The sequence below is a fragment of the Helicoverpa zea genome, chromosome 18 (genome assembly GCF_022581195.2).
Source record: "Helicoverpa zea isolate HzStark_Cry1AcR chromosome 18, ilHelZeax1.1, whole genome shotgun sequence".
Taxonomy (NCBI): domain Eukaryota; kingdom Metazoa; phylum Arthropoda; class Insecta; order Lepidoptera; family Noctuidae; genus Helicoverpa; species Helicoverpa zea.
In genome coordinates, this window is record NC_061469.1 from 4,932,497 (window position 1) to 4,945,008 (window position 12,512).

The following is a 12,512-nucleotide window of genomic DNA, read 5'->3' on the forward strand; positions in this document are numbered from 1 at the left end:
TTATGTACTCTTCTTAGGTACTCTCTTATGTACTCTCTTATGTACTTTCTTATGTACTCTCTTATGTACTCTCTTATGTACTTTTCTTATGTTCTCTCCTATGTACTTTTCTTATGTTCTCTCTTATGTACTCTCTTATGTACTCTTCCTATATACTCTCTTATGTACTCTTCTTATGAACTCTATTATGTACTCTCTTCTGTACTCTCATATGTACTCTCTTATGTACTCCCTTATGTACTCTCTTATGAACTTTTCTTATATTCTCTCTTATGTACTCTTCCTATGTACTCTTCTTATGTACTCTCTTATGTACTCTCTTATGTACTCTCTTATGTACTCTTCTTAGGTACTCTCTTATATACTATCTTATGTACTTTTCTTATGTACTCTTCTTATGTACTCTCTTATGTACTCTTCTTAGGTACTCTCTTATGTACTCTTCTTAGGTACTCTCTTATGTACTTTCCTTATGTTCTCTCCTATGTACTCTTCTTATGTACTCTCTTATGTACTCTTCTTAGGTACTCTCTTATGTACTCTCTTATGTACTCTTCTTAGGTACTCTCTTATGTACTCTCTTATGTTCTCTCTTATGTACTCTCTTATGTACTCTTCCTATATACTCTCTTATGTACTCTTCTTATGAACTCTATTATGTACTCTCTTATGTACTCTCTTATGTACTCTTCTTATGTACTCTCTTATGTACTCTTCTTAGGTACTCTCTTATGTACTTTTCTTATGTTCTCTCCTATGTACTCTTCTTATGTACTCTCTTATGTACTCTTCTTAGGTACTCTCTTATGTACTCTCTTATGTACTCTCTTATGTACTCTTCTTAGGTACTCTCTTATGTACTTTCTTATGTACTTTCTTATGTACTATCTTATGTACTCTCTTATGTACTCTCTTATGTACTTTTCTTATGTTCTCTCCTATGTACTTTTCTTATGTTCTCTCTTATGTACTCTCTTATGTACTCTTCCTATATACTCTCTTATGTACTCTTCTTATGAACTCTATTATGTACTCTCTTATGTACTCTCATATGTACTCTCTTATGAACTTTTCTTATATTCTCTCTTATGTTCTTCTTATGTACTCTCTTATGTACTCTCTTATGTATTCTCTTGTGTACTCTTCTTATTTACTCTTCTTATGTACTCTCTTATGTACTCTTCTTAGGTACTCTCTTATGTACTCTCTTATATACTTTCTTATGTACTCTCTTATGTACTCTTCTTATGTACTCTCTTATGTACTCTCTTATGTACTCTTATGTACTCTCTTATGAACTCTATTATGTACTCTCTTGTGTACTCTTCTTATGTACTCTCTTATATACTCCCTTATGTACTCTCTTATGTACTGTCTTATATACTCTCTTATGTACTTTCTTATGTACTCTCTTATGTACTTTCTTATGTACTCTCTTATGTACACTCTTATGTACTTTTCTTATGTTCTCTCTTTTGTACTCTCTTATGTACTCTCTTATCTACTCCCTTATGTACTCTCTTATGTACTCTCTTATGAACTCTATTATGTATTCTCTTGTGTACTCTTCTTATGTACTCTCTTATGTACTCTCTTATGTACTCCCTTATGTACTCTCTTATGAACTTTCTTATATTCTCTCTTATGTACTCTCTTATGTACTCCCTTATGTACTCTCTTATGAACTTTTCTTATATTCTCTCTTATGTACTCTTATGAACTCTATTATGTACTCTCTTGTGTACTCTTCTTATGTACTCTATTCTGTACTCTCTTATGTACTCCCTTATGTACTCTCTTATGAACTTTTCTTATATTCTCTCTTATGTACTCTCTTATGTACTCTTCTTATGTACTCTCTTATGTACTCTTCTTATGTACTCTCTTATGTACTGTCTTATGTACTCTCTTATGTACTCCCTTATGAACTCTTCTTATGTACTCCTTGTATGTTTTTTTGGCCATAATTGCTCTCAATACTAAAATGTATGTTTACATCTTACCCTCTTATGTACTCCCTTATGTACTCTTCTTATGTACTCTCTTATGTACTCTCTTATGTACTCTTCTTATGTACTCTCTTATGTACTGTCTCATGTACTCTTTTCTTATATTCTCTCTTATGTACTGTCTTATGTACTCTCTTATGTACTTTCTTATGTACTCTCTTATGTACTCTCTTATGTACTTTCTTATGTACTCTCTTATGTACTCTCTTATGTACTTTTCTTATGTTCTCTCTTATGTACTCTCTTATGTACTCTCTTATATACTCCCTTATGTACTCTCTTATGTACTGTCTTATGTACTCTCTTATGTACTTTCTTATGTACTCTCTTATGTACTCTCTTATATACTCTCTTATATACTCTTTTTATGAACTCTCTTATGAACTCTATTATGTACTCTCTTGTGTACTCTTCTTATGTACTCTCTTATATACTCCCTTATGTACTCTCTTATGTACTGTCTTATGTACTCTCTTATGTACTTTCTTATGTACTCTCTTATGTACTCTCTTATGTACTTTTCTTATGTTCTCTCTTTTGTACTCTCTTATGTTCTCTCTTATGTACTCTCTTATGTACTCTCTTATATACTCTCTTATGTACTCTTCTTATGTACTCTCTTACGTACTCTTCTTAGGTACTCTCTTATGTACTCTCTCATGTACTCTCTTATGTACTTTTCTTATGTTCTCTCTTAGGTACTCTCTTATGTACTTTTCTTATATTCTCTCTTATGTACTCTCTTATGTACACTTTCAATTTTGTTTTACTGTGTAATAATGGTATGTTTGTACAGTAAATTCAAAGATAGCCCGGGACATCCCCTATGTTTAATCCTCTTCTTTTATAAAACCACCTGTATATGAATTATGACAAGTGTCTCTCACTTGATATAAAAGTGATGATAATACACTGATAGTCCTCAGTGAAATCTACGTAACACAGGATAGAACAATGGCTAAGATATTTCCTATCATCACTTTAGTGATTTTGTGTGCTGTTATTACAGGTATGGTGAATTAATATTTTGTTTACTAATTATAGATCTTCAGTCAAAAGTGTTTTTAATAGCTTAATAATTGGTTACTGGTTTTATAGTAGATACCTAACAGATTACTTCCATTGACGTTTTTCGCGATTTATATTTTTGGTTCATACCTGCCTAGAATATCTAGCCTTTTCCCAACAATATTGGAGTCGGCTTCTGAACTGCATTGTATGCAGCTGAATATAAGTGTTTAAGAGGAGCCACTGCCTATCTGACCTCCTCAACCCAGTTCCCGCAACCCGATACCCCTTGCTATCACTGGTTGTCAAACTTTATGGCTTCTGACTACCCGTAACGACTGCCAAAGATTTTCAAATTATAGCTGGGACCTACAATTTATCGTGCTTTCCGAAACAGGGAACTTCCAATCTCTGAAGTTAACTGAGTACTTCTAAGACTTGCGCACCCAAAGGGTAAAACGGGACCCTATTACTAAGACTTCGCTGTCCGTCTATCACCAGGCTGTATTTAATAAAACATGAAAGCTAGTTGGCTTCAGCCTTTTTTTAATACAAAAGCCTAAAGTATTGTGTCGCCCAGGTACCTGGTTTGAAGACGTCAATAAGCATTTAGGACTAGAGGCCGGCCCTCACATAAATAGTTTGGAAGATTAGTGCATTAGGTGTAACATTTGAAAGTGCATTTTCTGCACGTATTAAGTATATTGGTAGGGTACCTACTCAATAGATAAGGTGCCACGCTTTTCAAGAATTATATCTGTATTATCGCTCACCCCTATTTGTTATCCTCATTGCATTGCATCATGTTTCAACACAATTAATCTTGATGTATGATGTATCTTTGTAACATTTTGTAGGTACTTTTTAAGAACAATTGCAATTTAGTACCTTTTGCCAAATGAGGCGAAAAATTTAAAATGCAAACACAATACTCGAATTCCCGAATAAAGAGATTTATGAGTTTCAACCAGCCGAAATTTTATTATGTTTGATTTTCAGCAAATGCAAGAAAATGTTACGTTTGCCGCGACTGCCAGAAAGTAAATTCAAGTCACGAAAAAATATGTCCAAGCAAAAGACCAACCACTGATGCACCAAGCACTGACAAACCGAGCACTGACAAGCCCAGCACTGATGCACCTAGCACTGACAAGCCCAGCACTGATGCACCTAGCACTGACAAGCCCAGCACTGACAAGCCGAGCACTGATGCACCTAGCACTGACAAGCCCAGCACTGATGCACCTAGCACTGACAAGCCCAGCACTGATGCACCGAACACTGACAAGCCCAGCACTGACAAGCCGAGCACTGATGCACCTAGCACTGACAAGCCCAGCACTGATGCACCTAGCACTGACAAGCCCAGTACTGGTGCACCTAACACTGACAAGCCCAGCACTGATGCACCTAGCACTGACAAGCCCAGCACTGATGCACCTAACACTGACAAGCCCAGCACTGATGCACCTAGCACTGACAAGCCCAGCACTGACAAGCCGAACACTGATGCACCTAGCACTGATGCACCTAGCACTGATAAGCCCAGCACTGACAAGCCGAGCACTGATGCGCCTAGCACTGACAAGCCCAGCACTGATGCACCTAGCACTGACAAGCCCAGCACTGACAAGCCCAGCACTGACAAGCCCAGCACTGACAAGCCGAGCACTGATGCACCTAGCACTGATAAGCCCAGCACTGACAAGCCGAGCACTGATGCACCTAGCACTGACAAGCCCAGCACTGATGCACCTAGCACTGACAAGCCCAGCACTAATGCACCTAGCACTGACAATCCCAGCACTGATGCACCTAGCACTGACAAGCCCAGCACTGATGCACCTAGCACTGATGCACCTAGCACTGATAAGCCCAGCACTGACAAGCCGAGCACTGATGCACCTAGCACTGACAAGCCCAGCACTGATGCACCTAGCACTGACAAGCCCAGCACTGATGCACCTAACACTGACAAGCCCAGCACTGATGCACCTAGCACTAACAAGCCCAGCACTGATGCACCTAGCACTGACAAGCCCAGCACTGATGCACCTAGCACTGACAAGCCCAGCACTGATGCACCTAGCACTGACAAGCCCAGCACTGATGCTCCTAGCACTGACAAGCCCAGCACTGATGCACCTAGCACTGACAAGCCCAGCACTGATGCACCTAGCACTGACAAGCCCAGCACTGACAAGCCGAGCACTGATGCACCTAGCACTGACAAGCCCAGCACTGATGCACCTAGCACTGACAAGCCCAGCACTGATGCACCTAGCAGTGACAATCCCAACACTGATGCACCTAGCACTGATAAACCAAGCACTGATGCACCTAGCACTGACAAGCCCAGCACTGATGCACCTAGCACTGACAAGCCCAGCACTGACAAGCCGAGCACTGATGCACCTAGCACTGATGCACCTAGCACTGATAAGCCCAGCACTGACAAGCCGAGCACTGATGCACCTAGCACTGACAAGCCCAGCACTGATGCACCTAGCACTGACAAGCCCAGCACTGATGCACCTAACACTGACAAGCCCAGCACTGATGCACCTAGCACTAACAAGCCCAGCACTGATGCACCTAGCACTGATAAGCCCAGCACTGATGCACCAAGCACTGATAAACCAAGCACTGATGCACCTAGCACTGACAAGCCCAGCACTGATGCACCTAGCACTGATAAACCAAGCACTGATGCACCTAGCACTGACAAGCCCAGCACTGATGCACCTAGCACTGACAAGCCCAGCACTGATGCACCTAACACTGACAAGCCCAGCACTGATGCACCTAGCACTGATAAGCCGAGCACTGATGCACCTGGTACTGACAAGCCCAGCACTGATGCACCTAGCACTGACAAGCCCAGCACTAATGCACCTAGCACTGACAAGCCCAGCACTGATGCACCTAGCACTGACAAGCCCAGCACTGATGCACCTAGCACTGACAAGCCCAACACTGATGCACCTAGCACTGACAAGCCCAGCACTGATGCACCTAGCACTGACAAGCCCAGCACTGATGCACCTAGCACTGACAAACCCAGCACTGATGCACCTAACACTGACAAGCCCAGCACTGATGCACCTAGCACTGACAAGCCCAGCACTGATGCACCTAGCACTGATGCACCTGGCACTGACAAGCCCAGCACTGATGCACCTGGCACTGACAAGCCCAGCACTGATGCACCTAGCACTGACAAGCCGAGCACTGATGCACCTGGCACTGACAAGCCCAGCACTGATGTACCTAGCACTGACAAGCCGAGCACTGATGCACCTAGCACTGATAAACCAAGCACAGACGCTCCCAGCACTGGCGGGGCAAACACTGATACACCAAGCACCGATGCACAAGGCGCTGACGCACCTAGCACTAATGCTCCAAGCAGTGATTCACCAAACAGTGACGCTCCCAGCACTGATGCAACTATCACTGACGAACCAGGTCAGAAAATGTCGGGTGGAAGACGACGATTACTGTCTGTCATGCAGCCTAGAGAAGATGCAGCATCAGAAGCTGAACCTCAATGTATTCAAGTGTCTTACGAAGGTAATATCGATAACTAGAGTATTTTTACCAATAGAAATATTTTATATTCAATTTGACCCCCCAGACTTTTCAATAATCTTTTCTTTGAAATAGATTCACTATGTCCTTAGCAAAAAGTTAACCATTAACCACCATCATTAAACATATTGTTAGCTCCGAATCACTCTGTGCATTTGTTCGAAAATCGAAGTTAAAAACGTGTTTTTTTTTTCAGAAAATGGTGCGACGAACGTTATTCGAGATTGCTACTATCCACCTGAGGAAGACGATGACTCTGGAAGTTCTAACAATCAGTGTAAGACTTTGGTAGGAAACAATGGCAATGTCACTACCTGTAAAGTCTGCACTGGTGATCTCTGCAACGCATCCGTCAAAACTACTGGGACGATTGGTTTACTCGTGGCCTGCTTGGTATCAACTTTGAACTTCTGCTATAGATTGTAATACGGCTAGATAGAACTGAAGTATGGTGGAAGCTGCTCTAGTCTAGATTGAAGTTCTGAATGAAGTGAAATAATTGCCACTTAGCAATTTTTTAGTCTAGTGTAGTTTTGTAAATTAACGGAGTTCAAAGTTTAATATTGGATACAATTGGATTGGATTATCTAATCTATCTAGGTATCTATCCAGGCTAGTAGCTTAGTTATTTCATAGGTAGTGTTAGGGTTGTTTAAGGCGACGAATTGGTAAACAATAATTCCATAACCGGCACGCGCATCTAGGGCGCCAAGAGGGGACGGAGCGTCTGAGCGGGGCGAGGATTACAATACGCGCGCTAGCTTATAACTAAAACTCGTAAGCGACAAAATGGTTTTGTAATTTTATTATTTAGAAATGATAATTTGATAAAAATTCCTTCCACAATTTTAAAGAGCATGTAGTATATACTCAACTACTAAAAAAGTTAAGAGGCTTAAATCGGTCCCGTTTGCCCATATGTGAATCTCTTTTTAAAAAGAGGTATGTTTGATATATTTTTCTCTGTTATAAAAGTTACCTAATCATGTTTTGAAGTCTAACAAAATAAGGTTTATATTATGAACTTTCAGGTAACCAAGTTGTATTATGATCAGTTTTGTATTTACTGAGAAAAATTGAGATCCTTGGCGCCAAAATTTCCAATTCGTCCTCTTAAGTATTCTGTTGTTATTTTCCCTGTGTACTTGCATTCCTTTAAATTATTGTAATTTTTCATTAAATGTATTCTCCCAAAAACCTTTTAATTACTTCACCTGTAAAGTTACTATGTTTCTTTATTGTTTAAACATTCATTTAGAGTGTAGTACTTATCTATCATATCGCGTGTTCATTACGAAATCTTAAGTGTGTTCTTAGTCATTTGTAACTAATAAAATATGTTATATAAATAGGTAAACATATGTGTAATTTATTAAGTAAATCCTACCACTGAAGTACCCAACGCTTTACCGTAACTGAAGTACTGATATTATTTATTTCCTCAAGCTATTGCCTACTTGCTGATAAAACTTCGACCTTCTGAAAATTTCTGTCTATGTCCATGCCAAATTCCATACAAATAAGTTTACCTATTTAAGCAGCTCGCGTTGAAAGGGACTCCCCTTTATACATTATATTGGGCATCGATAGATAAAAGTTTGGACGCAGAGTTCCATGACCTCAAAATAACCATACAGACCATATAATAACCACTGCCTTTGCCCAGTCGAACCCGTTTGCTTGGAATGCAAGTGAATCCGCATGTGTTTGATGACTGGAACTAATTTCTAAGATATATTGACTATTTTTGTTTTAATTGTTCTTTGATAGAAAAATCATATAGAACAAACGATTCTTCGCTTCAAATATTGCATACCTTCAAGCTCGCTAGAGCATACAAAATCCCGCTATTGTTAAGATAACTTGCTCTATAAAAGGACTCATATATAATACAGCATCTTACTTTATCTTCGAACGTAGGAAAATGTCTAAACTTGCTGTGATTCTGTTTACCGTGGTGATTGCAACAATCGGTGTCAGATGTCAAGCTGAACAATTAGGTAATTAATTTTATATCTATTCAATTCAAGTCTAATCTTTTTTAGCAGTTTCACAAAGATCTCCAAAATGAACTCTAAGTATATTGATAAGATTAAAACTGAATTTTCCAGATGCAGAATCACAGTTAAGCCAAAGAGAAGATTCGGATAATTTAGAAGGAAACGATGACAGTTACCGATCAGCTTCAGCGCAGAATTATGCCCCCATCAATACATATAACTTACCACTGCCAACATACAATCCGGCTAAAATCAAGCTGGTAGAATGTTATACCTGCACAGACTGCCCAAAGGTCCTATCTAACACCACGGCAAGATACTGCCCGTACACCAATGATCATACTAAGCACAACAAATGTGTGGTCTACTCGGAGAAATATCAACGTAAGTATTTTTGCAAACAATTACTTCTCCCGATGTGTTATTAGTGTCATCTTCATTCCATGAGGTCCATCTTCATTCCCCTGCTTCAATTTATAATGTAGGATTTACGCAGCATATATCCTTCTACCTTACCTTCCCAACTAACATCATCTTTCAAATCTTTGCTTTTATAAAATGCCAGGCAAGTCGTGATGGCAAAACCTCATATTGTATGTAACTTTCTATGGTGGAGATTTCGTACATTTCTTGCAAACACTAAAATGCAGACGATAATCAATAATGTGCAATTATTTCCAAAGATACTGTCATTAACCTGAAAATAAAGGAGATTTCATGACTCACATAATATCATCACTAAAGTTAATTCGGATCTAAAATATTCAATTCAAGAGGTTCTTGTCTTGAGACATGTTTTTTTTGAAGAAATATGATTCAACAATGCTACTCACTGCAATAGCCAACCTGTGTAAACATTAATTGTCGTTATCACATATAAGCACTATGAGCCTTTTGAAAGTTATGACTAATCACTTACACTTTTGATTAGGTCGAATTGGGAAAGTCCCATTTTCACTTTTAGTATACAAGTACAATAACTTTATTGTTATCAGATTCTTAACTGATTAAGGTAGGCTTATTTTCCAAGGACATTTCAGGCTCATTTATTATCAAAAGGAAAACTGTATCTTACAATTGATGTTAGAAATACAGACTGCCCAGTCTTTCTGGCCTCCTTCCTTTCATAGAGGCCTCCTTTCATTATTTCCTTAATCCTCGATGGAAGATCATTATTCCAAGGCAATAGAATGATGACAACAAATTACTGATCGTTTCAACGAAAATGATTGTTGTAGCCAAACTTTAGACATCACTAACTTAATTACTTAAAAAAAAATACTTTACAGAACCTACTACGTGGTGCCTTTTCTTCTGTTACATTTTCAAGCCTATTTAATAAAGCGTAATTTTCTCATAATATTTCAGAATTGGATAAGCCATGGATCATCCGCGGCTGTGCATCAGAGCGAGGGTCATGCGCAGATATTACCAAAGCCCACGAAAATGCCAACGCAAAATTAGTCAAACTGCTGTCCTGTTCTGAATGTGACGGTGACAAGTGCAATACGAACGGGGTCTACCGATCATTGCCGACTCTATCAGCGGCCATATTCTTTGTTTTAATGACTCCTTTAATCGGCAAATGTGCTCTCTCATAAATTAACGTTGAAGATGACAGCTTTTATTCCAGACTACAAAAAAGGTGCTTTAGTTATCTGTGCAAGGGAAATATGAATTATAAAAGTACGTCAAATACAAAGTCGATCATTATTTTCTTTGCTAAATTCTGGTCAAATGTCTAGTACAATTACTCTGAAGATATTGTCAATTAAAGCTTTGGTCAGTGCTGATTGTTGCTTGTTTTAATTTCTATGTATTTGATAAAATCCCCATCTTGAATTGGTATAAGTTTGTACAATAAAAGAAAATGTGATAAAAAAAGATAATGTGATTAATAATTATTTCCCGCACCATATATTGTAACAAAATGTTATCAAGAAAATTGACCAGAAAACAATGGTGCTGAATGTGATTTATTTTTTCATTATTTTCTGCAATTAATTGCAAAAATGAAAACTAGCGACATCTATACTTTTGTATTATAACTACAATGAGCGCCGTCTGCATTCGAATAACCCAGAACTCTAAGCGCGCAAGTATACATAGGTGTCGCTACGAGCACTTAGTAATTTTAAAGATTGGAAGTAAAATAATATTTTTCCTGGCTTTTTAATTATTATTTTTTACTGATTCTGTAGATTATATTAAATTCTGTATGTATGGGCATCAAAAACGGTTCGAAATTGTCCCGAACGAAAACTTTGATATGCCACATTTTCTTATCCGGTAATTTAACTAAAGGATGCTAGAGAAAATTATAAAATAAGAAACCATATTCCCATCAAACATGTCTAAGAACAGAAGTAGTGTCACCAGTCAGTGTTTATCATAGACATGTGTTTACAGAAGTAAAACTAAATTGAAATCGCTTCTTCTTTTCGGGAGCCATGATGCCACAACAGACTCACAGACACGCCAAGCTTAGGTATAACATACCCCTTTTTCCGCAGGGTCAGGCTTTAAATTCTTTGTATACCTACAGACCGTAGACCGATCCTAGGGCGAATAATACTTACGAGGCAAAATACTTAACTAATGGGGAAAAATATGAAACTTCAAAGATCAAAACAGCTTGATGTATCAGGGGCCCGATTCTCCTAATTTTACTTAAGCGACATAGCCGACATACGATTCACGTTCGACTCGATTCGACTGAGATCCAATCCCGACTCGATTACGATTGAAACGTATGTGGCATTCCGCTATTTTTTCTTTGAAATAAACGTTTTTATCCTTTTCTAATGAATCATTTTGTCTGCAAATGATTTACGATTGCAAAATGATTGTACAGCAAACTACCGTATAGATATAGACCAAAATCACCAAAATAGCAGACCAATCGCACACCAATCAAATGTCAGTTGAATACGATTGGTCTTTTATTAGTAGCAGAATGCCCGATATGGTTAAAACTGCTATTGCGATTCGATTTCTATTCGATTTTGACATTATTAACTTAGGGGAATCGGGCCCCTGAATGCGGGAATCCTTATGAGTGACAAATATTCTAAATTCCGGTATTAAAATAGATTCAAGATCATGTTTATACTTACGATGCAAACTGGCGAAGATTCATAAAGAAATTGCAAGAAACATGTCAGATACCCCCTAGGGATTCTGTCTAAGGGGTGAACTCCCTTTTCAAACATATTACACACGCTAAAATGAGCTTAAATTACCAAAGGCTACTTACTACACTACAAAAGAGTTCTCTATTTAAAAAAGCATTTGAGATCCCATAAAATAGTTCCGAAAGCTCAAAGATTCATGTTGTAACGTCCGAAGTCATCGCGTAGAAATTAAAAGTTGTTACGAAACGAAAATATCCCATCCAAGTCAGCGATACTGTTTCGCAATACACGTTTGGGACAAACGCACCAAAGACTAGACTAAACAATGTGAAAACAGAGCGGTTAGTCGGTTATATGTAACGATTTAATTATACCTCCTACCTAATGTAAGTTGTACGTGGGTACATGTTTTTCATGCAGATAGGTACATAGAAAAGTGAATTGCGATTTTCTTTTTGAAGACGTCTACCTCTACACTACCATTTTATTCACAAAACCAATTTAAGACCCACGTCAGCAAGTAAGTTAAAGGGACTTGTCGTATGACTAATAGGTGAACTGAATTGTTTTGAACTTAAAATTGAAAACGCGAGTGTAGGTTTAATCGTTATAGATAATCTTTGGAAACGTAGTACGCAGTATACCGTATTCGCGCCAACTACCGCGCCTTTTAAACCGGCTTAAATGTGTTTTACACATGAGCGTCTAAAACGCCGCGTTTTCTAGTGAAGCTAGTCTCTGATGACATATCGCTTTGATTATGTTTTAAA

At 38.5% G+C, this 12,512-nt stretch overlaps 3 protein-coding genes across 3 annotated transcripts; all 3 read left to right on the forward strand.

Moving 5' to 3' along the window:
• Positions 1-2,963: 2,963 nt before the first annotated feature.
• Positions 2,964-6,462, forward strand: LOC124639117 (proteoglycan 4-like). The gene is made up of 3 exons (XM_047176348.1): positions 2,964-3,018; positions 4,017-6,403; positions 6,457-6,462. The coding sequence occupies exons 1-3, from the start codon at positions 2,964-2,966 to the stop codon at positions 6,460-6,462; spliced, it is 2,448 nt and encodes an 815-aa protein (XP_047032304.1).
• LOC124639172 lies at positions 6,342-7,338 on the forward strand. The gene is made up of 2 exons (XM_047176410.1): positions 6,342-6,590; positions 6,805-7,338. Exons 1-2 carry the CDS (start codon positions 6,494-6,496, stop codon positions 7,032-7,034), a joined length of 327 nt encoding a protein of 108 aa, XP_047032366.1. The 5' UTR covers positions 6,342-6,493; the 3' UTR covers positions 7,035-7,338.
• A 1,194-nt stretch (positions 7,339-8,532) lies between these two features.
• LOC124639175 lies at positions 8,533-10,401 on the forward strand. The gene is made up of 3 exons (XM_047176413.1): positions 8,533-8,608; positions 8,720-8,992; positions 9,977-10,401. Exons 1-3 carry the CDS (start codon positions 8,533-8,535, stop codon positions 10,207-10,209), a joined length of 582 nt encoding a protein of 193 aa, XP_047032369.1. The 3' UTR covers positions 10,210-10,401.
• The last annotated feature ends 2,111 nt before the right edge of the window (positions 10,402-12,512 follow it).

What these genes read in the sequence shown, in the direction of transcription:
- LOC124639172 (XM_047176410.1), top strand. Translation starts at nt 6,494, where the DNA reads ATGTCGGGTGGAAGACGACGATTACTGTCTGTCATGCAGCCTAGAGAA. An exon ending in TATTCAAGTGTCTTACGAAG is followed by an intron (nt 6,591 to 6,804) that starts GTAATATCGATA and finishes TTTTTTTTTCAG; the next exon opens with AAAATGGTGCGACGAACGTT.
- LOC124639175 (XM_047176413.1), top strand. Translation starts at nt 8,533, where the DNA reads ATGTCTAAACTTGCTGTGATTCTGTTTACCGTGGTGATTGCAACAATC. An exon ending in ATGTCAAGCTGAACAATTAG is followed by an intron (nt 8,609 to 8,719) that starts GTAATTAATTTT and finishes TGAATTTTCCAG; the next exon opens with ATGCAGAATCACAGTTAAGC. An exon ending in CTACTCGGAGAAATATCAAC is followed by an intron (nt 8,993 to 9,976) that starts GTAAGTATTTTT and finishes ATAATATTTCAG; the next exon opens with AATTGGATAAGCCATGGATC.
- LOC124639117 (XM_047176348.1), top strand. Translation starts at nt 2,964, where the DNA reads ATGGCTAAGATATTTCCTATCATCACTTTAGTGATTTTGTGTGCTGTT. An exon ending in TTTGTGTGCTGTTATTACAG is followed by an intron (nt 3,019 to 4,016) that starts GTATGGTGAATT and finishes TTTGATTTTCAG; the next exon opens with CAAATGCAAGAAAATGTTAC.